Source organism: Barbus barbus (assembly GCF_936440315.1).
Source record: "Barbus barbus genome assembly, chromosome: 5".
NCBI classification, from domain to species: domain Eukaryota; kingdom Metazoa; phylum Chordata; class Actinopteri; order Cypriniformes; family Cyprinidae; genus Barbus; species Barbus barbus.
The window spans coordinates 37,724,207-37,747,634 of record NC_136733.1 but is presented as its reverse complement, the minus strand read 5'-3'; the positions used below and the strand labels follow the sequence as shown (position 1 = coordinate 37,747,634).

The window sequence follows — 23,428 nt, the reverse complement described above, 5'->3', positions numbered from 1 at the left end:
TATATATTAAATGGTAAATGTACTTATTTAAAAAAACTAAATAAAATGGAATTGTTCTTATTTTTCCAACAAATGTAATCGTGCGTGCGTGTGCGTGCGTCCGTGTGTGTGTGCGTGCGTGCGTGTGTGTGTGTGTGTGTGTGTGTGTGCGCGCATGTTTATGTGGTTTATGAGCAGAGGTGGGTAGTAACGAGTTACATTTACTTCGTTACATTTACTTTTACTGTACATTTTTTGGGTAACTAATACTTTTAGAGTATATTTTAAAATGGGTACTTTTACTCTTACTCAAGTGTATTTTTAGAGAAAAAACGGTACTTTTACTTCGTTACTGTGGGCGACTCTCCTCTCGTTACTGTATCTTAATGCAATACAAGTTAAAAATGCTTCAGTTTATTCCAAACGCGCCGTCTACTTTTCTCTGGGCAATGAACGATGCCCATTCGCGAATGACTCATTCTTTTGAGTCGATTCTGTTTAAAGGCTTTATCAAACCAGTGAATCGGTTCCCGAATCAGTTTGAATGATTCGTTCAGTTCCCTGCCGCACGCGCTGAGTCTCTGAAGCGGTTCTCTCTCAGATAACAGAGAGTTTAAGAACATCAAGAGCGCTGAAGACGTGGCTTTGGATCTACAGTCAGGTGAAAGCAAATCTGCAAAGGCTTGTTTGCTAGAGCTATATGAAGATCTTTTATTAGATGAACACTGCGTGTGCTGTCTACTGTTCCACAGGTATAGGCCACGATACCACTGTGACATTACCAGTTTGTTGTACATGTACCTTACATTAAATACAATGTATAATTTATACATTAAATAAGCTGTCACAGAGTATGAAATGAACACCCGCGGAACCCGCGGTAGCTCTGCGCAGCGGCGCGCGGCCTGTTCTAGACACAATTAATATTCATAGTTTTACAATATTTATGCTTGCAAAAATATAGGCAACATTTGTTTACATTTTGCAGAACAGAAGATCCGTCAATATGCATTTGTTTCGTTATGTTCAGAGCAGTCATGTGGTTATAGAATAATACATAATTAATTTACTTTAAAATATAATTTAATTCAGTGATGCAAATCAGAATTTTCATCAGCTGTTACTCCAGTTTTCGGAGTCATATGATCCTTCAGAAATCATTATAATATATCGATTATATACCAGTGTTGGAAACAGTTTTGCTGCTTAATATTTTTTGGAACCTGTGAGATTTTGTTCAGTATTCTTTGATGAATAGAAAGCTAAAAAGAGCAGCACAGATAATAAATCAACATGATTTCTGAAGGATTATGTGACTCTGAAGACTGGGGTAAAGGCTGATGAAAATTCTGATTTGCACTGAAATAAATTACATTAATATATATATATATATATATATATATATATTTTTTTTTTTTTTTTTTTTGAACAGCTGTGTGTGTGCATAATGTAATCTATATATCTAAATAAAAATAGACTATATTCAGTACCTATATGATCCAAAGTAACTAGTAACTAACTACTTACTCAAGTAACTATTCAGACTATTACTTTTACTTTTACTTGAGTAAATATTTCTAGAAGTACTTTTACTTTTACTTGAGTACAAATTTTGGGTACTCTACCACCCACCTCTGTTTATGAGGACACAAATTTGTATAATGACATGGGTATGACAGAGGTATTACAATATGAAGGTGGTTTATGAGGACACTGCCTATGTCCCCGTGATTCAAAAGGCTTACAAAACATACTAAATGGTGTTTTTTTGAAAATCTAAAAATGCACAAAGTCTCCTGTGAGGGCTAAGTTTAGGTGTAGGGTTGGTGTAGGGCAATAGCACACACAGTTTGTTCAGTATAAAAACCATTACGCCTATGGAGAGTCCCCATAAACCACAAAAATCAACGCGTGTGTGTGTGTGCATATATAAAAATATACATTATATATAGTTTCTTTTTTATTTTCATGCAAGAGTATGTTATACAAAATTTTTGTTTCATTCCTTGTTATTTGAATTTATAGCGTTTTATATAAAATGTAATTTTTAATATAACAAATGTTGTATGACCATATAGATGCATAATTGGGTTAATTGCAAATATAACACATACAGTCAAGCCCGGATTAACCATACGGGCAACTGGGCAATTGCCCAGGGGCCCACGACATCTAAAGGGCCCAGGACAGCAAGGGCACGAGCAAAATACTGTATCTGTAATCTCCCGCTTTATATTTAACAAACTGTCCACCCGAGCTTTTGCGCTGCACAGAGATATGCTGCGCTGCCTATGACTTTAAACTTGAGTTGAGAGCGGTTGAGAGTCAGTCTCATGCGGACTGACCAATGAAGAGAGGGCCTCAAGTGAAAGACCCTCTCCTCATTGGTCAGTCCGCATGAGGTGGGTCAAAGGTTACGCCGAGCGCGTTACGTGACGTCAGGCATTGCTACAACAGAAAAAAAAAATCAGACACAATGGAGAAGCTAAGTGGGAGCGCGAAGCGAAAATTAAAAAAGGAAAAGGACATCAGAAACGCTGAAAATTTAAAGTGTATACCTAAAATAGGTAATTTCTTCACACCTGTTAATGTTGCCGACAGTTCTGTTAAGTCAGCTTCCGTCAACGACGAGGATAACTCAGCTAGCCAGGACTTTTGTACACTGCCTGCGGTAGCTTACGTTTACAGCCCGGATAATAACTAATAACTTGATTGCCTTGTCTTCTGTGATAGCTCTATCAATTCCATACATTTGTATTGGGAATAAGTGTTGTTAAATAAACGATGGTTTGAAAGTGGTTGCTTATCTATGCCTTTTTCGGAGTGTCTATTTACACTAAGTGCAAATAGCCCATCTTGTTGGCAAAAGCTATTTACACTAACTCCGCCCACTAACGTGTGATTGGGTTAGTCAACATTATGCTTTTTGACGCGAGCGACCCGAGTTCGAGCCCACCTTTTGCCAAACATTTTTTTTTTTCTCCCTTTTCAAATCTCATATCGCATCAGAAAGGCATTTATTTTCAATAAAAAATAAGGAAATAATCAAAAAGTTGAAAATAAAGTATTGGGTAGGGTTAGGGTAGGTGTAGTGGCATCCATTTAATAAATTTGAATTAAAATTATAATTTACACTCAGTACGTTATTATTGTGTACTGTTTTATAATGTACTACAATACTGAGGTGCAGATAATTGCCACTATTTGCAATAAGTAGTATAAATAGCAGAAAATATTGCTATTTTAACATAGTGTAAATAGAATCTATAGCTATTTGCACTTAGTGTAAATTGCGTCTATCGCTATTTACACTTAGTGCAAATAGCCGCTGCCTTAATTTTTTGTGAAAATGGAGGATACTTCCCTCCCTCTCAATGTAGTGAGTCAATTTTACCAGATTATACAGATGCTGATGTGTTTTGTTTTCATAGCATCATATGTGAGTGAATGTCTTTGATAGGGGACATAGTAGTGCATTTGTAGTTCTATGAGCATTCAAATATTTGTAAATCAAAATATGATGACAGTTAGGATTTGAAGTATTGAGTATATTTACTGTATATTACAGTAATATATTCTATATATGACCATATTATGGTGATCCTGGGGTCGTGATGATGGGGCCCTTGAATATTGTTGCCCAGGGTACAACAAAGTGTTAATCTGGCCCTGCATACAGTATTTAGTCATGCATAAATAATCAAACGGTTGATTTTTCGTTGTCTGTGCCTGTCTACTTCACAAAAAGGCGGATTAAAACATTTCCGCCCGAACAGGGACTTGAACCCTGGACCCTCAGATTAAAAGTCTGATGCTCTACCGACTGAGCTATCCGGGCTCTGCAAGAGACTCACACACTCCTCTCTTAGAACATACACATGATTTCTAGAAAGAAAATAAATACAACTTCCGGAAAATAGAGCGTTTTTTTCCATCTTCATTTTTTGGTAGGACGTCTTTGGTTATGTGTCCTTCTCAATAGGGAAATCCTTACGATTTTAGCAACGCGACACAGTTAGGAGCGTCATTTTAACATGTTCTGTAAATGTGCAGCGCGAGCTTCAAGGGCGTTGCGGCCTGCGCATCCTCGGTGTGGAGTATTAACGCTGCCCGCTCTAAGCGACGCTGTATCGTGCAGCGGAACGTACTGGTCACGGTGGACAGGCAAACGAGAATCAAGTAACTCCGCCTGGAATTCCAAGGTAAAGCGTTCTTAATTTGCAGACGTATATGTTGGGATGATAGAAGATGTTAACCCACCAATAGATGAGCAAATGTTTTATGTTGAACATATTATGCGATGCTAATATAAATATTTCGCACATTGTTCAACTCTCCAGGTTCCTGAGGTGCCCACATGGGAGCCCATAGCAGAAAATCAGCTTCCACCGGTAATGCCTTACACGTTTATGCAGCTTATGCTGTACTCATTAAATACAGGAGTGTGTATTAGGGGACAGTGGGGTAAAATGTGGACCCCCGACAACAGTTGACAACCTTAGCAAAAACTGGCACGACTGGAGCATGATAACTAACAGAAGCCCACATACAGATAAAGCTTTACTTTATATTTTTTACAATGTTTCTTGAACCTCCCAGTAGATGGCAGCAGAAAAACATAGTTCAGAAACTGAGCAGCAGTTTGCCCTAAACAGCGATTATATTCATTAATAACGTAATATTCTTTCTGTTTATAGATTATCTTGTACATATTTAGTTTGCCTGTTTTGTACATATATTATATATATCAAAGCAAAAGCCTCTAAAAGCTGTCTTGGTCAAAAATGAGAGAACGATACTGAGTGAATGCACTCAACACAGTATATGTGCATCAAGTACTTTCGCTTCAAGTGTGCTAAATCTATTCAGAAGTACCACTTACAAACCTATACATAGTAGCCAGAAAGAAATGCTATTTTAAAGAAAAACGTCAGACGTATTTAGAGGCTTTTGCATCTATTTTCTGATTTACTAAGAATTTGGGTTTTCCTAAAAGACATAAACAATGTTTAATTTTATTTGCAGCCAACAAGAGTCTCACCAGATTTAGTGGACAAGTTGGAGAGATTAGCCCTTGTTGACTTTGGCAGTAAAGAAGGGGTGGACTGTCTGGAGAAAGCCATTCGGTTTGCTGATCAGCTTCATGTCATTAATACTGATGGTGTGGAGCCGATGGATTCAGTTCTAGAGGACAGGTACTTAAGATTCCTGCTGATGCCCACTAGATGTTCTGGGTACGATGCCCAGTCAGTTTAGGGGCATTCATTGAATTAAGACCCTTTTTGATGGTGTTTTCTTTTGTTGACTGTTAATATTTATATTTGCTATATTTTCTCAATGCAAAATGGTGGTTGCTCTTCGCAGACAAGTATGTTTGCATACAGTACAGTGTCAACATGTTACCATTTTATAAGAGCTAAATCCTTTGAACTTCGTGTTGTGTACAGAGAGCTGTATTTGAGAGATGATATGATAACAGAGAGGGAATGTGCGGAGGAGCTGCTCCAGCTGGCCAAACACACTGTAGAGGAGTACTTTGTTGCACCTCCAGGTAAAAAACAAAACTATTACTAAAAAGTCAAGCTGTTTTATGCGAACTCAAGAACAAATGAATGTCCATTCTAGCATTTAGTATTGGGGTTTGTATAATTTATTAATTTTTTAACCAGAGAAGGCCTGAACTAGAATTCACTGAATAAATTCAACTGCTTGCCCATCAGATTAGAACAAAGGCGTGTTAGTTAAATTTGCTTGTACTTTTTCTTTCTAATTAATTGAATATGTGTACTGCTTATGAATAATCAATCTTTCTTTTTTAATGCAGGGAACATCCCGCTGCCTAACAGAGAAGAGAGATCTGCTATGCTTAAACACTGACTGAAATGTTACATTGGATCTGAATTGCATTATAATAAATTATGTCTTGTAATGTTTCAAACATATTTAAGGAAATGGTTGATGCCTTTCTATCACTCATGGTCCCTTTATAGTGATAGAGGAAATACATAAATCACACACACACACACACACACACACACACACACAAATCATTTAATTAAACAAATCTAAGAAATAGCCAACAAGAAGGACATGTTACAGAGAGTATCGAATAACTATAATAATTTCATTAACAAAACAAATGTGAATTAACAGAATTAGCAGAGTAATTTAGTTTTAATCAAATGTTTAGTTAGTATGCCTTATTTGCCTTTACAACATGTGAGCATGGGAAATTCCTTCATTCCAATAATCCCTGTCGTTCAGTACTTTCCTTGTTTGTTTATTATACATAAAAGATCATCAGAATAATTTATATACATATATGTGTACATAATAATACTGATTGTCTATATATATATATATATATATATATATATATATATATATATATATATATATATATATATATAATGTAAATTGATGAATGTTTCTGGGTTTGGTTCTGATGTAACTGAACAAGAATGCTTTGATAATACTTTGCTGAACAATAATCTTCTGATCAATGACAGGCCTTCATCCCCGAATGAATGGAAACAGAAAGTGACCTTGGGAAGTTTTCAGAAACGAAACATTATTGTTTGTGGGTGGGACTTAAGTTGAGGGTTTAAATGCATGCCTCCATCCAGAAACACCTTAGTTGATGCTGGAGTGATTTACCTGACTTCAAACAGATTTCAGCAGAAGATATGAACAGCTCGGTAAGTCGCATGAAAATATTCCACATATAATAAATTCAATATAATTAGGTACACTCCAATTTCAAAATACGTTAAGGATGCTGTGTTAATTTTTAATACTTGTAATTAATATTTTTGACAGGTAATGGAACTGAAAATAAAACTGATGGGAGATGAGAGGAGTGTGGAGGTGAGAGCTGATGCCACGGTTGGTGAACTCAAGCAGCTCCTTTCTGAGCTCTTCAGAGAGCCTCCTTACAAACAGAGGCTTTCTGCCGAGAATGGTACCCTTATCAGCCTTGATTCCAGAAAACTCAGAGATTACGGTTTGCAGTCAGGCTCGTTTGTGATCCTGCTCATCAACAAACCTTTCCAGGTGCTTGTTCAAAATGAAAAAGGCAGAGTAGGAACGTATGATGTTGATGACAATGAGACCGTAGATCAGCTCCAGACTAAGATCTACAACAAAGAGAGAGTCCCTGTAGACCAGCAGAAGCTGATTTACAACGGCAAACAGCTGGAGCCTGGCAAGAAGTTACAAGACTACAACATCACATCAGGAAACACCATTTACATGACTCTCCGTCTCCGAGGAGGTTCATAGAGGAGATCAGCACGACCAGGGTTTAAAATTGATCAAATTCATTAATAAATAATAAATATGCCAAAATAGAAAAGTCATACTGAAAGAGTCGGTCTGGATAAGATTATCTGTAAATGCACATTTATGCCTATTTATTATTCTATCTAGTGCCAGAATATTTATTTCATTTTATTTTGCTTTAATCTGTCATGACAATATGACAATTCATCCTAGTCATATATTAAACTGATAAATCTGGAATAAGTGTAACTTTCCTCATACAAGATTTCTACATATGTGCTGCTGGCCAATATTTGTTGTTAAATCAAATGTAAATGCTTTGACACAATCTGTATTGTTAAAAGCACTATATAAATAAAGGTGACTTGACTAAATGCTTAAACCAGTCTTGTGTATTTTGTATGTTTTATTGGCTTGTTATGCCTATACCACTGCCTCAGACCTCAAAACTTCAGATTAAAACATAAGAAAAATGCTTGTGTACAAAAAAATCATATTTTAATGAGTCGTTCTGTGACTTTTAGACTTTTTAAAAAATATAATTGTAAGTAACTTCTTATATTTTCTGTCACAAGCATGAACTGTTAACTCATTTATACAAATTGTAAATAAATAGTTGGAACAGTTATTTGTGGTGATAATTCAGTCTCAGTTTGAAGTCAGACTGATGTCTCGGTTTAGATGAATGCTAAATTTGTCAATATTTATAATATTTGACAGATTATTATTGTTTTAACTGACCTATGAGTAAATACACATTTTGTGACAAAACAGACAAAGTAGTAGCTTGCACCCAAACATATATTCTCATGTTAAATCAGTTCCTTGGTAAATGAAAGTTTATTTAGCCATATGGCTGCTTTAACTTCAAAAGTGTGCTCAATCAGAATATTTAGTGAAGAATAAGCTCATTCGGGGCAATAAACATAAACACTGTTCATACTATAAATAGTAGATAAACAAGATTGCCACCTCTCAGGTGGGACTGGTTGGACTGTAGGCTATAATGGACAGCAGGCATAATTAACAGCAAACAACACCAGAACAGAAAACAAAACTGTGACCTTGAACTGCTGTGTAGTCACAATGGAGCAGGTATATTTGCTCTTCTATGACGTCACTTTACCTGGATTTCCCCAAGATTCACATTCCAATCATCTCTGATTTCCTGTTATGTGTGAATGAAACTCTCAAGTATAGTTATGTTTATGAAACAGATAAACTATACGCTGCTTTTAATGTATATTACAGAAAACAAATATGGGATATAGCTATAAGATACAAAAACAGAGCGCTCATATGATTCCTGCAGTTTTTGTTTTATTGTTTGTTACATTTATTAAACATCTTGTTTGTTTGTTTATCCATTTAAAAACTGCCTAAGTGTATTGTAGCAGCAAATTTAAACCGGAGAAAGCTTTGACGTGCTATAGCAGCGCTTGATGCATAAGGGACCGTCTGACAATTCCACCGACTGGGTTTAAAACGGCAAAGTGACCTTTAACTTTTAAAATAATACATTGCCAAACTGTAAAGCTTGTATTACTCATAGTGATTTACTACAGGTGGGATTTTGCTAATACCTTCCTTCATAAAAAAGCTACTGTAAGTACCCAAATAGCTGTTCAAGGTTGTAGTACATTCCTAGTGTCTAGCCTGACTTACTACAGGTGAAATTTTGCCAATATCTTCCTTACTGTATGTACAGTACACAAATATTTTTTTAGAAAACATTCTAAGAAATCAATTACTGTAATTCACCTAAAGGGTTTTTTTCATGTTCCAAAGGCTGTAGTACGTTTGTAGTTACAAGACTGATTTACTACAGGTGAACCTTTGCCAATTTCGTCCTTACTGTACGTACAGTACATAATTGTTCTTAGAAAAAAATTGTCAAATCATATTTAACCAGTCCCTTTTGGCATGTAAATTGAATCATGTCTTGAAATATTGTCTAAAATGGAAACATTAAAAAAAAAAAAAAAAAGGGAAATAAATGTGACTTATGAGGAAACATGATGTTTTTGTCTCATTTATCTTACTGGAAACGTCTGGCTGCTAGTTTTGAGTCCTTGAGGTCAATCGAGACATCAGCTGGATCAACAACAAATATTTGCTCTGACATGGCATTAAGGAACTACAGATTCATTTCCCAGGTTGATCCCATAACATATTTACTATAGCTTTATAAAAAATAATTTGTATTAATTATTTTCTTCGTTTTGTACTTAGAGGTAAATTTGTAGACAGTCCCTAAAGCAGCCAGGGCGAATTTCCAGCGAACATCAAACCTAAAACTAACTTTACCTCGCTGTTTAAATGTTAGAAGAATAAATACATTTTAAGACATCTTGCCATACCAAAAGTGGACGTTTCTGTAGAATGACCCATTTCTGAATTGTTTATTTGTGCTGAACATCCTCTTGGTCAATGATTTCTCAGGACTATCATCAGTGATTTGGTGAGAATGGAAACCGAAAGTGACTGAACAAGTTTTTGGAAATGAAACATTGTTTTGAGGCGGGGCTTGAGCTGATGCTTTATAAATGCATGCCTTTGCTCGGTGTTACCAGAGGCACAATTGATTTCGGTGCGACTTACAAGACTTATTGAAGAAAACATTCTACGAAAGCCATATTCAACAAAGCATTAGAACAACCAGCCAGGTAAGCCGCATAACTATGAAAACATTGAGCAGTAATATTAACTCTAATCTCCAGTTTTAACTAACTACATGATGCTGTAGTTATCCAATTTTAATTATTTTATATTTTATCTTATTTTAACAGATGGATCTAACAATTAGACTGCTGGGTGGAACTGTGAAGCATCTGGAAGTGAGTGGTGAAGCCACAGTTGGCCAACTCAAGAAGCTCATTCATCAGTACTTTGGAGAGCCTCCTAACAAACAGAAGCTGTCTGCCAATAACGGGACCCATATCAGCCTTGAGGATGATTCTCGAACCCTCAGCAGTTACGGATTGCACTCTGGATCAGTGGTCAGCCTGCTCATCACCAACCCTGCACCGTTCCAAGTGTTCGTCAAGAATGAGAAGGGCCAGACCGGAACCTATGAAGTTGATGTCAACGAGACCGTAGACCAGCTCCAGGCTAAGATCTACCGCAAAGAGAGAGTCCCTGTGGACCAGCAGAGACTGATTTTCAGCGGAAGACAGCTGGAGTCTGGCAGAAAGTTGCAGGAATACAACATCACCTTAGGAAGCACCATTCACATGGCCCTCCGTCTGCGAGGAGGCTGATCGCTTAAATGTCTGAAAAAAGGACTAAAAAGTGTTGTCGTTATATGTGTTAAGTGATGTAAATAGGCTACTATACTCGAAATGTGTTTTTTTTTCTATAATGTCAAAACTAATATAATTCCATTGCATTTACCTACAGATGTCTTCAAGGTAACACTTTCAGGTGTCCTTGTTACACATGTTAGGCTACATGTACTTACTATTATAATAACAATAAAGTATATATAATTACATGCACCTTAAAATAAAGTATAAGAGTCTTCATGTAGGCTAATTACATTGTATTTATCTGCATTTTATGTAACTGTGTCTTTTAGCATTATGAAGGATGTTTAACTGTGACTAAAATAATAAATGCTCCAATCATTCCCAAGAAGAAAGTTTCAGTATTGACTTTTTTGTAGTTCAGTGGTTAAGTTTTTGTGATTTACTGAATATGATTTTTTAAACTCACAATTTTGCATAAAAGCTTGCCATAATTAATAGACTAAATCTTAATTCTTTATATACTGAAAGTGGAATTTTATTAATTCACATGACGTCCAGGTCTATAAATCAATCTTTCACACTTAGGATACCTCATATATCCAGGTTTTCCAAAATGAGAAGAATAAAATAAAAATAAAACAAGATAAGAAATGCCAACGAAAACACCTTTTCATTTTCGTTGGCAACAAATCTAAAGTCAACATGATTTAGCATTATTATAAAATAAATCTTTTATGATCTGTTCCCCCGAAAGGTTCTTTGGGGAACCAAAAATGGTTCTTTTCTATGGCATCACTGTGAACTCTCCCATGTGGAACCTTTATTATTGCGTGTTGAGTATAGTTGCATATTTAATGGATGTTACACAAAGAAATAATAGTAAAAGTAATAATAATAGACGCATTAGGGAACAAATTCACATTGGTTTCACTATGACGTAATTCTTGTCCATGAGATTTCAAGCTCTGAACACACCTAGATGTTTGTACCATACGTCATGTTTATGGCCTGTTATGCTCACTGCTTTTCTGAAGTATGGAAACCGAAAGTTGCTGAATAATCCCTGAAAAGGAAACCCAGCATGGAGGTGAGTTTCAAAACAATCGTGAATATTTAGAACCGATTGTGTGTTTGTGAAAGAGCCAACTTCCCTTTTATAACAAAAAAAAAGTAATAAGTATATTTTATTTGTTAACATTAGAGCTGCTATAAATGCTGTGTAAAATGTGCCTTTCACATTTTTAATACAACAATATTACCTTCTTTGAAACACTGTCATACAGTAAAGAGTCTTTAAATCATACTATTTAATTATTTTAAACCAAGTGTCATAAAAACAACATTGCATGCATTTATCGGGCTATGAAAGTATACAAAATATATTAGGAAGACCACTGCTATTTATGTACATCAACTCAGTGAAGATAACAGCAGTAGTATTAGTAACCGCTAAAATATGTTTGCGATCAATATATTTTAATGAATCAAATACAACAATCAAAACCCTGAGTGCTTCCACAAGCAGTAGAAAGACATCAGCAAGTTGCTCATAACAGAGCAACAATTCATTAACCGTCAGTGGAAGTAGCAGTAAAATCTCATTACTGATCCACATCACAGTTATTTTACAGAAACTGACTAATATTCCCCATCAGTTTTCCTGGGAGACATTTAAAACATATCCAATGCGCAGCAGTCCTTTAAAGGCACAAACTAGATTTAACCAACCATGGCCTACTGTAGCTGGTTTTGTGGTTTCATTTCCTGACCGAGGCTAGATATGCATACCAGAATAAAGCAACCAGGTTTGCAAACAGCACTCGGAACTGTGCAAAGAGTAAGAGAAAAAGATAATGAGATAATGGCTCAGACAAGCCTTATGCAATCTGGAAGAGAGGACTGGTGGAATGAGAAAAAAGTCCCAAAAAAGTCCCCATATGTTCTGCATTCTCTCGTGATCCAAGAGAGGGACACCAAGATAGTCTCTGCCCTTTACCCCCATGAGCTCATTAAGAAGCTGTTCAATCATCATGATCGTCTGCCGCTCCCCTCTTGTCCGCCTCCTGCAATGCAATGCCAGTTCCTCCTTGGTTATCTGCTGGTCCACTAGTTTTTCAGTGATCCCAGGAACACCTTCTTGTTTCAACTGTTCCCCCTTAGCTTGACGCGGGCAAGGCAACATCTCCACTGTCCCACTCAAAAATGCAGCTTGACAGTCTGGACATAAAGATGGGGTAAAGAGGATGTGCATCCTTTGTACACCCAGATGCCAGTCGCCGCATGAAGTGGTATATGTCCTGTGCCCTCTCGACAACATTCACAGTCAACATAGAGAAGCTGAGGAGGAGCCACACCAGCATTGCTGTACCTGCGGATGAGATCAGCAGTCATGGTATCAAGTGCAGGACCCTCCTGAGCAGTCAGGACACTGATGAGGATTTGGCCCACCTCATTGCTCACAGATGTAAGCCACAAGGCGGTCCCCTTGGCAAAGCCTGATAGGTTCTTGGTGATCTGTGATCACACAGAAAAGACAGTGAATGCCTAAAGCCCAAATAAACTGTTTCCTTTATATGTAAAATACTGAAATAATACAGTTTTTTAATATATATATATATATATATATATATATATATATATATATATATATATATATACAAAGCATTAATTTCATTTTTCATGTCTTTTCTGCTAATGTTGTATTTAGACTTTTGTTTGTGAGGTAGGATTTTACAGTGGTAAGGGTTAAAAATATTTACCTTTTTTGTGGAATCCATTTTTAATATATTGCCAAAGGTGGATGTTATGCTGGCTTTTATTTGATCTCTCTGCTTAAGATGTCTCGGCCATAAACATCCAGCATCCACCGGTGGGAAGGAACAGCCACTGGCTTAGGAGGGTCCTGGAACTTGATAGGGTGCAGGCTTGGCTGGACAGCGAAGTCTGAGCATGCGTCAAGGTAGCGACAAACACGCTTAAGCCACTCCTCGCTGTGATTTTCCCTCAGCTGCCTGACCAACCGACCGAGGCTATTACCCAAGGTCCTCTCCCTCAGAAAACGGATCACCCGTATGTCACAGGCATATCTGTATTAAGAAACAAAGTGAAAGCAAGCTCATTTATAGTGTGTTTGAATGACAAACATTTGTGACAGGCTAAATAATTTCAGTATACTCACCTTCGTGTCAGGATCAGCCGGAACTCCATTCTGTGTGCCAAATCCAGCTGGTCCAAGATGGTCTTGCTGGTGGAAATGTAACTCGTTTTACAACCAGCTGAACTGCACCAGAGAGTCTCCGTGATCATCAGGTAGTACCTATCCACATCCAAAACATGGCGGGCTCTCTTGTGGGCTCCATAACCTGTGAGCTGTTTTCCGCACTCAGGACAGCACCCGCCAAAGGTGGTATGGCATCCACAAGAGAAGCCGGTGTGTAAAAAAACCCTCTGGAGCAGGGGCCTGATGATAAATGAGCGCTGGCTCCGGTGGATCATACCAAAGCTTCGGGTCAGTGCGCAGCCGCTTGTTCTTCCACAGAGCAGATGAAATCCACTTCTGATCCTGAGGTGGTATGGTCCCCATCAGCTTTGCAGCTCTGACCCATTTATTTATTTTAACAAGTGATGCAGATGAGGTGCCATTGAAGAGGATACTGACATGGAAGTCTACGGATTAAGAGAAAAGAAAATTTAATTTAATAATAGCGACTACAACACCAACACTTCATAATTTTAGGAAAAGATTTTTGATACCTTTGTTGTATGGAATCCACAACTACATGTCTGTGTCTCTCCAAACAAAGACATGTGTCCCCTCAACTGCACTGGACATTTAACAATCTGTAATATTGTTTGACAGTGAATCATAAAAATGTGACCCTTTATATGACATAGCTTTATGTTGGATAACTGTACACACGTCATTTATCTAAATTCACTTTCTCTGGCGGGGGGCCGGCCTGTTTCCTGCCTCAGAAGGCCAGACCCCTACAGCAGGTGTGACATCCACTCCTCGTCGCCCATAGCCCTGTGCTTTTTGTGTTTGGAAGCCATCTTCCATTACTAGAGGAAATAAAATTGTAACTATTAAATTTAAATGTGTAACTATTCAGAACATGGTATAAACATATCAACATGAGTAGTTTTAACTCACTACTATAAAAATCCTGTATATAGCATTTGTAAATCAGCAAATTCTAGCACACCTCAGTGCATAATATATTAATATAGTAGTAGCACATATAAGTAATTTAGTACAATCATATTAAGTTTATTATCAGTTGGTAAACACAAAGTCTCCTGTTATAACAGGTGCAACACCTGAATACAACACAAAACTCATTCATTTTGGGTTTTAAAAGTGAATACAATATCAGGTATTGCTACTACTAATTATAACAATGTAAATCATTAGTTTCTCTGTCGAAAATACGCGTAATCATACGTTCATTCATAGCTAGCTAGCGAACTAAATAATACAACACCTTGCCTAAAACAATGTAAAAGTTTATTTAAAAAACTATTAAATGTTAACTTCAACTTCAATATTTTTATCTAGCTAGTTAATTAAATTGAGGACTGTTACCTGAATGGATTAAATTCTCAAATCGCTTTACGGCGGGTTTTTTTTCCCCAAAATAACTTACAAATATATAATAAAAGAACTCTCTGTGAGCGATGGGACAGGGCTTAATGCGCATGCGCCTGCATCTCAGCTTCAAGATAAAAAAGGGACACGGTGATTGGCTGTCATTAAATGCAGATTAGATGCAGTCATATGCAGTCATAAAATAGAAATGCAGACACGTGATTTTGAAGCGTCCCTGCTTTGGGGTCACATGTAGGTCCCTCCATCCTCCCAGCGAGCGACGGGCGCTAGGACCGGCGGGCAGTGCAGCACAGAGGCTTATGGCTGTCGATGTGCGGTGATCCGGACCAGACCAAGTCCATGTATGTAAGCTAGCCTAGAGTCACCAGCAAAACACGCTCAGTTTTGCACGGGTCTGTCCACAGTAAACTCTCGCAGAGACGTCTTCCTCATCTTTCGCTCGATAACAGCCGGTCTTGAAGCTGAAGGTCAAGGTGGAGGCCGTTATTTGATGTGAAAGGGTGTAGATCTAGACAAGATGGAGTGCCAGTGGAAACCCGACGAGCAGGGACTTCAGCAGATCTTACAGCTGCTCAAGGAATCGCAGTCCCCCGACACATCCACGCAACGATCCGTCCAACAAGTATCCTTTACCTCGCTGTTTGTTTACCCAGACAGCTGGATGGCGGAGTTTGAGGAGGAGTTGGCCTGAGATTAGCTGAAACGTTACTACGATCTGAAACACACTGGGGTCAATTAGGGGCTGTTTGGTTCAATTTTATCTGTAGATTAGGGTGGTGTCAGTAGGTACACCACCCTAATAGTGATAGCTCACCCAAAAACGAACATCTGTCATTATTTACCCACCATCATGTTATCCCAAACCTGTATGAATTCGTTAGGACATAAATGAATAAATCTTGGAATCACACGAGAAACGTCATACAGGTTTGGAACGATATGAGATTCGATACAATTTAGATTTTGATCAGATTGTGTATCAACTGCTTACTGCAAACACAGGCTCTGAGATTATTTATAAGCAATCATCTCTGCTTGTGTGCAAAATCTAGACTAAACAGCATTGGAAACACTTCATATTGAAATGTTGTCTAGGTAGGTTGCTCGCTATGTTATGAGACGCAGATTACTCCAGCTGCAGAGGTGCGAGTATTGTTATCATGGTGTTTCTGGCACATAATCAGATGCAGCTCAGACAAAGACGCGATGCTTCAGTCTTTATAAGGGAGAGTAAGATGTGTCAGTGGGTATTAATCTAGCAAATTATGCATTGTTTTTGTCCATCATATACAGCAGCAGATGAGAAAATGCTACACGTTTATACTAAAATCCTAAAATACTGTCTAAATTTCATAATTTTCAACATAAGGTATAGCCTATGTATCTCACAGTTTGTTGAATTACCAGTAATTTATTTGCATTAAGGTTAGCTGGTTCCAAACCGGTATGCTTTTCTTTCTTTTGTAGAGCATAAATGAAGATATAAGATGTGCCAGTCTACTAAAAGTAACATCTGCAACAATCAAACACTTGAACTCTTTTAAGAAAATGTGAATAATGTGCTTAAAAATAAAACTTCGGAATGAGACCGCTTGTTATTAAATAGTTTTTTTGTACATCTCCTTTATATTTATATTTTATTTGCAAGTAAATCGTTCAATTACTCCTCAGTGACTCAAATGTACCTCTTGCTTTTTTCATAAAACTGTATTTCTATTCTATATGTTATAGATTTAGGCTGCAAAATTGATGTTTGTGTAGTTTTTAGTTAATCGTGCAGTGAATTATCTTATGTCCAAAGTGTATTTTTATTTCCAATCCAATAAAACCATTTTCATATTTAATTTATTGGATGAAAATTATATTCACACGTCATTTGTGTATTATACCATTGGCGAATGAGACCTGAATGGCTCGTATATTGATGAGTTCATGTAATCGTCCATCTACTGTAAACATCAAGCGGATTGTCCATTAAGTACGTGCGCAGATGCACATTTCCCCTGCTGTTTGCACTATCCTCTATCTCTATGCCTTTTCTTAATGTGCACCACAGAAACTTGAGCAGCTCAATCAATACCCAGACTTCAACAACTACCTGATATTTGTGCTCACAAAGCTAAAGACAGAAGGTAAGATGTGCATGTTGCCATAAATTGATTATATTACACTTTATTTATCATTTTAATTCGAGATGTGACTTTCTCAGGTTCATTATGGCTATGTGATTTGTTCATTAGGGATATCTGGGGACAGTGAATATAACCCTTTAATTTGTATGTAGACCCACTGTCTGATGGGAGGGAGCGCAAGTAGGTGCAGGAAATTGCCTGCTGTCTGTCTGCATTGTGGTTCGTTGCAGTTTATGAGGTTAGCCGTTACAGTTTTGTGTAGTGTATATTAAAAGATTATTACTAGAAAAAATGGATTAGGTATGAGGGGAAGGAGTTGAGGCGAGCAGACGATAGTGTTTAGTCTCAGTCGTGTTTTCTGAAGCCAGTGGCTGTATAGATGCTGTGACTTCAGGTCAGTGGTAATCTGTCAAGTGCACTGGGAGCTTAGCTGCACTGACCTTATGAATCTGTGTGCTCTGTCCAGCCCCAAGTCACAGAATGTGTTTAGAAACAACACTAGTTCATCTACCAATGTTTCTCTCTCTTTTTCCCTGAATTAGCCCGAGGTCCAATTAAAAATAGAAGGTTCTTTAGTAAGCATCCGCCAAACCAGTTCAGAGCTCAACAATAAAAATTATTTTCCATTGTGGGCTGTATATTTATTTATTTATTTTAAGTAAATTATTATATTATATTACATTATATTATATGAAACCTATTTATTTAAAAATAGAATGCTTCAATAGAACGCCACTCAGGCGCATGGGCCCTATTGATTTCCTTAGGATTATTATTTTTTTTATAGCCTTAACGTGATCAAAAACTCTTGAAAATTGGCACACACATTGGAATCTGCGGTCATTAAGACGCCACAGAGGCTGGGACCCGGGCGTGGTACAGGGGCTCTACAGCGCCCCCTGGAACACAGTCAGAAAACTTAATGTATAGCTCACACATACTTGCACGCATTCATATGAAACTCGGTACACATATAGAACTCATTGAGCTGAACAACTTTCACGCTGCGTGTCATAGGCTCCGCCCAACAGGAAGTCGGCTATTAGGGGCTGTTAAAAAGCGCGTGCTCTGGAGTTTGATATACTCCTCTGAGGATTTCCAACCGATTGCCACCAAACTTGGTGAACATGATCTCAAGATATTGGGGACACTAAATTGCAAAAAGATTTTTGATATCTCGGAACGGTTTGCCCGTAGCGAGGCGATGAAGTTGAGAAACAGAAATGCCTAATAACAGCCACATGCTTTGTCTGATTTTGATCAAACTTCAGTATGATGCCGATCGCATAGATGTGACTATTATGACTGAAAGTTATAGCGCCACCAACTGGCTGCAGGAAGTGTGTCATTTTCAAAATGCTTTGAATTCAGCATCTTATTTTTACTCAATTTGCTTCAAACTTAATCAGAATAATGTGAAAACACGGCCGATGGAAAACTGAAGGGAATATTGATATGTAGAATACTGTTTCCATGGCAACGTGTCAAACTTTATTCTTTTTCTGTGATTTTGCGGCAGATAACATGATTACAATTTCATAAAACTCAACACACATATCAGTATTAATGATAGTTAGACACTGGCAAAAGCTCATAAACGGGCGTGGAAGAGGCACTCTATAGCGCCACCTTTTGACAAAACCTGGGGGGTTAGTTTTAGCTATAGTCACCAAACTTGGTACATACATTGCTCTCATCAAGCCGGACAACTTTCTAATTTACACTCATTAGCTACGACCAACAGAAAGCCGGCTATAATTAATTGAATGTCAATATTTGGGAAAATCAGGCTGTAAATTAATTCATACTCCTCCAAGAAGAAACAAGTAGTTTACACCAAACTTTGTAAACATGATGCCAATATACTGAAGATGTTAAATTGCAAACGGATTTAGGATATCTTGAACGGTGTGGCAATGGTGATTTATTAAAATAACAGTATAAAGAGATAAACACTTCCAAACACTTCATAAAAAATTATATACAGAGAACAAGTCATTCTGAGGAAATATGATTAATTTCATGAAAATACAATACATTATGGATAGCAGACAATTAAAAAACTATCAGACATCTGATGTCACTCTGCTTCTGTGTGTGTGTTGACTGTGTGTGTTGAGAGTGGGTTGAGGGGGTGGGTGAGAGAGAGAGAGGGAGTCTGTTTAAACTTTTGATGGTTTAAAAGTGGTTTAAAAGTAATAGTAAAACAGATCAGCTCACAAATGAAGACTAAGCTGTAATGCAGGCAGAAATATTTCACGAATGCTTAAATCATTAAAATCGTTAAAAATGCTTCTAAATCATTAAAGGTTTTGATAACACTTTATAATACGGTCTCATTTGTTAACATTAGTAAATGCATTAACTAACATAAACAATATATTTTTATAGCATTTATTAATGTTTATTGATGTCAGTTCATCAAAATGTTAATGTTAATTCACAGTGCCTTAACTAATGTTAACAGATGAAACTTTAAAGTTTAATGTTTTAGTTTTGAACTTAATATTAACTAACATTAATAAATGCTTTATGAGTATTGTTCATGTTAATGAATATTGTTAAGAACTGAAACCTTACTGAAAGTGTTTCCGAAGTTTTATATATTGGTGTGTGTGTGTGTCTTTATGGTTTGGATTAACCCTTTCATTCCTGTATCCCTTAAATCCAAACTGCTAGAGGGTTACTGTAATGCATGTGCTGGGCACAGTTTTCCTGATGCCATCGGGGTGGCGTTTGCACTGACAGCTTGGGCCCGCCATCGCTGCTTGCAGCTATATTTGTATTTGCATTCTTGTAGTATTTCTGTTTATCCCTTTCTTTCTTTCTTTCTTTCTTTCTTTCTTTCTTTCTTTCTTTCTTTCTTTCTTTCTTTCCTTTTAATGCTGTGTCTTGTGCCCAGGGCTGTATTTTCTACCCATTCTGAAAGTAAAGCTTTTCATCCTTCCTTTCTCATAGATGAGCCCACACGGTCTCTCAGTGGTCTCATTTTGAAGAACAACGTTAAGGCCCATTACCAGAACTTCCCAAATGGTGTGTCTGACTTCATCAAAAATGAGTGCCTGCAAAACATTGGAGACTCCTCACCGCTCATTAGAGCCACAGTGGGTGAGTATGGACCGACAAAGCATTTTCTGTCTGGCTCTGAGCCACAGCTTTTGCCATCATGACAAACAATATTATGCCTTTGGGGTCTGTGTGTGGCTTTGTGTTGATGCTTTCGATGTAAGATCATTTATTGACTCTGTTTGAGAATACACTGTGTTTTTTAAATGAGCCTATTGTGATTGTGATTAGACTGTAATGAGGAATGCAGTGCTCTGTTTCTGTGGTTACTAGGCATCTCGCAAAACACAGCATAATATATATCGTTCCTCCTCTTTTTGTTTATTTGGTTTGAAATGTTTAAATAATATTTTCAGTGATTAATATAGGAAAAAAACTGAGTATAGTTTGTCCACATATTGTGATGTTTTGAATATGATATCAAATTTGCAGAACAGCTTGATTTTTGTGAAAACGGTTGTTTCTGGCGGTTGGTCATGTGAACCGCAGTATAGGCTGGTCTGAATGGTGCATTATTGTGTATATGTTTGTGTTCCTCAGGTATTCTGATCACAACTATAGCCTCTAAAGGGGAGTTACAGAACTGGCCGGAGCTTCTACCTAAACTCTGTTTACTGCTGGACTCAGAGGACTATAATACCTGTGAAGTAAGACACACACACACACACACACACACTTTCTGATGTCCTTTCTCTCCTCTCTCATGTTTCTTCTCATCAGTCTCACATTATCTCATGTTTCTCTCTCTTTGTCCCTCTAAGTGGAGCTGTGAGATGATGCATGTTGCTGACTCATTGTCTAAAACTATAGTGTGGGCCTAGTTCAAAGCTTCATCATCTAAGCCCTTGGCAGTACAATTGAAGTTTGGTGATATGTGTGTGTTGCAACATACCTCCACAGGGAGGTTACTCTGCTTAGCATGATGTAAAAGGAATTTACATCACCAAAGTATGCTTGTCAAACTGCTTTTTTTGTATTTGTTGGATTGTTATTTGTCTGGATGTTTGCTTTAATGTTTTGCTGAAGATTGTTTCATGTAATATCTTAATTTGGATGATTGTGTTATCAACGTAAAGTAGTTGTAAAGTAATTACAAATCTTGGATCCAAATAGGACTCTTTATTTTCATAAAACTTGTAGGTGTTTTCACAGTGGAATATAGTCACAGCTGACACGCTAATGTCCACTGTACAGCATAGCCTTTTTAATTGGTTACTGCAATCATTTTCAAACGTTTGTGGGCAATAAGATTGACTGATTGATTTTAAGAAAATTATACTTTTTCAATAATCAAAAGTGGCAGTAAAAACATAAGTGACGTGACATACAGCCAAGTATGGTGACCCATACTCGCAATCTGTGCTCTGCATTTAACCCATCCAAAGTGCACACACACAGCAGTGAACACACACCCGGAGCAGTGGGTTTGAAAACATTGTGATATTACCAAGATTTCTATTTGAAATAGTTCTTTATTACTGTGTATTCATCAGAATTTCTGCAATTGAATTTGATCAAATTGAAATAAGTTCTGTGAGCACATAAATGCTTAAAACTCACTGAGTTGTCCTTTCATAAATAGCTAATCATATTGATCATTCTGACATGGTTTGGATGTGAATGTACCAATGGATCCTATATTTGGCACTGCTAGAATGCTGTATTGACCAGTCAGAAATTACAACCGGAACAATCATAAATTTGGAATAACAATATATGCATCATTCAGTCTAGTTATGTAGGCAAAGGCAACAAGTCCTTAAAATAGCCATTTAATTCCAGAGTGCGTTGTAGTCACTAGAGGCTGTCCAGTGTTAGTATATTAAAAGTGTCTATCTTTGAACCATTGTGTGTGTACTCTGAAAAAGAATGGTTTGTCTTAAAGCTGAAATGAAGAAAACACTGCCCGTTAAGCGCCCATGAGTTTAAGAGATGTGCTATATAAAAAAAACATTATCATTCTTAAAGGGATAGTTCACCCAAAAATGAAAATTCTGTCATTAATTACTCGCCCACATGTCTTTCCAAATCCGTAATACCTTTGTTCATTTTCAGAACACAAATTAAGATATTTTTGATGAAATCCATACATTTTTGAACCTCCATAGATAACAATGTAACTGAAATGTTCCCAGGCCCAGAAGCGCTAAAATAGTCCATGTCCATCAGTGGTTCAACTGTAATTTTATGAAGCTACAAGAATTATTTTTGTGTGCAAGGAAAATGAAAATAACTACTTTATTCAACAATTCTTCTCCCCCGAGTTACCGTCTTCCGCCATTGAGAATACCACAACAAAGGCCTTACGGGTTTAGAACGACACAAGGGTGAGTAATTAATGACACAATTTTAATTTTTGGATGAACTAACCCTTTAATATTATTATTATTATTTTATATATATTTTATATATATTGGAGGCAAGTTTCAGACCCCACTGTCATTATCTACACAGTAACGGTAGCATCCATTTAGATAAATCTGTTTTGCTGATGCAAGCATGTAAAACTCCTTGAGCCCTGAGCATCTGGACTCAAGGCTAAGAAGGTGAAGTCTTGGCGTTAGTGAAGTGAGTGAAGTGACATACTGCCAAGTATGGTGACCCATACTCGGAATTCGTGCTCTGCATTTAACCCATCCAACGTGCACACACACAGCAGTGAACACACACACACACCGTGAACACACACCCGGAGCAGTGGGCAGCCATTTATGCTGCGGCGCCTGGGGAGCAGTTGGGGGTTCAGTGCCTTGCTCAAGGGCACCTCAGTCGTGGTATTGAGGGTGGAGAGAGCGCTGGACATTCACTCCCTCCACCTACAATCCCTGCCAGCCCGAGACTCGAACCCGCAACCTTTGGATTACGAGTCCGACTCTCTAACCATTAGGCCACGACTTCCCCCAGTACATATGTATATACCTATGCACATACAAACCTATCTCTGCTTTGATGTTACATATTAGGTTTGCATTTTGGAGGATTTGCATGTTGGATGTTAAAATATGGCTATAGGTTCTATGACTTCCAAGGCAGTGTTTTTGTTTGGGTTGAGCAGACATACGGGGCCGTGAACCCTGGTTAACACACTAACACACATCATCTTGAGATGCTAC

At 37.5% G+C, this 23,428-nt stretch overlaps 4 protein-coding genes across 5 annotated transcripts in view; all 4 read left to right on the top strand.

The window, feature by feature from the left end:
* Positions 1-516: 516 nt before the first annotated feature.
* Positions 517-7,639, top strand: LOC306869965 (ubiquitin-like protein ISG15). The gene is made up of 3 exons (XM_079416945.1): positions 517-731; positions 6,489-6,677; positions 6,799-7,639. Exons 2-3 carry the CDS (start codon positions 6,666-6,668, stop codon positions 7,258-7,260), a joined length of 474 nt encoding a protein of 157 aa, XP_079273071.1. The 5' UTR covers positions 517-731; positions 6,489-6,665; the 3' UTR covers positions 7,261-7,639.
* LOC306869964 (glutamyl-tRNA(Gln) amidotransferase subunit C, mitochondrial-like) lies at positions 3,814-5,921 on the top strand. Its single transcript, XM_079416944.1, has 5 exons — positions 3,814-4,181; positions 4,320-4,370; positions 5,005-5,174; positions 5,427-5,530; positions 5,804-5,921. The coding sequence occupies exons 1-5, from the start codon at positions 4,014-4,016 to the stop codon at positions 5,854-5,856; spliced, it is 546 nt and encodes a 181-aa protein (XP_079273070.1). The 5' UTR covers positions 3,814-4,013; the 3' UTR covers positions 5,857-5,921.
* A 1,876-nt stretch (positions 7,640-9,515) lies between the features above and the next one.
* On the top strand, positions 9,516-10,891 carry LOC306869631 (uncharacterized protein). The gene is made up of 2 exons (XM_079416458.1): positions 9,516-9,926; positions 10,050-10,891. Exon 2 carries the CDS (start codon positions 10,050-10,052, stop codon positions 10,518-10,520), a length of 471 nt encoding a protein of 156 aa, XP_079272584.1. The 5' UTR covers positions 9,516-9,926; the 3' UTR covers positions 10,521-10,891.
* A 4,495-nt stretch (positions 10,892-15,386) lies between these two features.
* The window catches only part of LOC306870538 (transportin-1), a 30,041-nt gene continuing 21,999 nt past the window's right edge, over positions 15,387-23,428 (top strand). For both annotated transcript variants that reach the window (XR_013784273.1, XM_079417852.1), the window contains exons 1-4: positions 15,387-15,739; positions 17,174-17,249; positions 20,208-20,357; positions 20,856-20,962. Coding sequence is in view for 1 of the 2 variants with exons in the window: in XM_079417852.1 (XP_079273978.1) it covers positions 15,635-15,739; positions 17,174-17,249; positions 20,208-20,357; positions 20,856-20,962 (438 nt within the window). In the remaining variant the exon portion in view is untranslated. The remainder of the gene's footprint in view (positions 15,740-17,173; positions 17,250-20,207; positions 20,358-20,855; positions 20,963-23,428) is intronic.

Bases quoted from the DNA above. Each gene is read 5' to 3' on its own strand.
- LOC306869631 (XM_079416458.1), top strand. From the start codon at position 10,050: ATGGATCTAACAATTAGACTGCTGGGTGGAACTGTGAAGCATCTGGAA.
- LOC306869964 (XM_079416944.1), top strand. From the start codon at position 4,014: ATGTTCTGTAAATGTGCAGCGCGAGCTTCAAGGGCGTTGCGGCCTGCG. The intron at 5,175-5,426 runs GTACTTAAGATT...TGTTGTGTACAG, and splicing joins GATTCAGTTCTAGAGGACAG to AGAGCTGTATTTGAGAGATG. The intron at 5,531-5,803 runs GTAAAAAACAAA...TTTTTAATGCAG, and splicing joins GTACTTTGTTGCACCTCCAG to GGAACATCCCGCTGCCTAAC.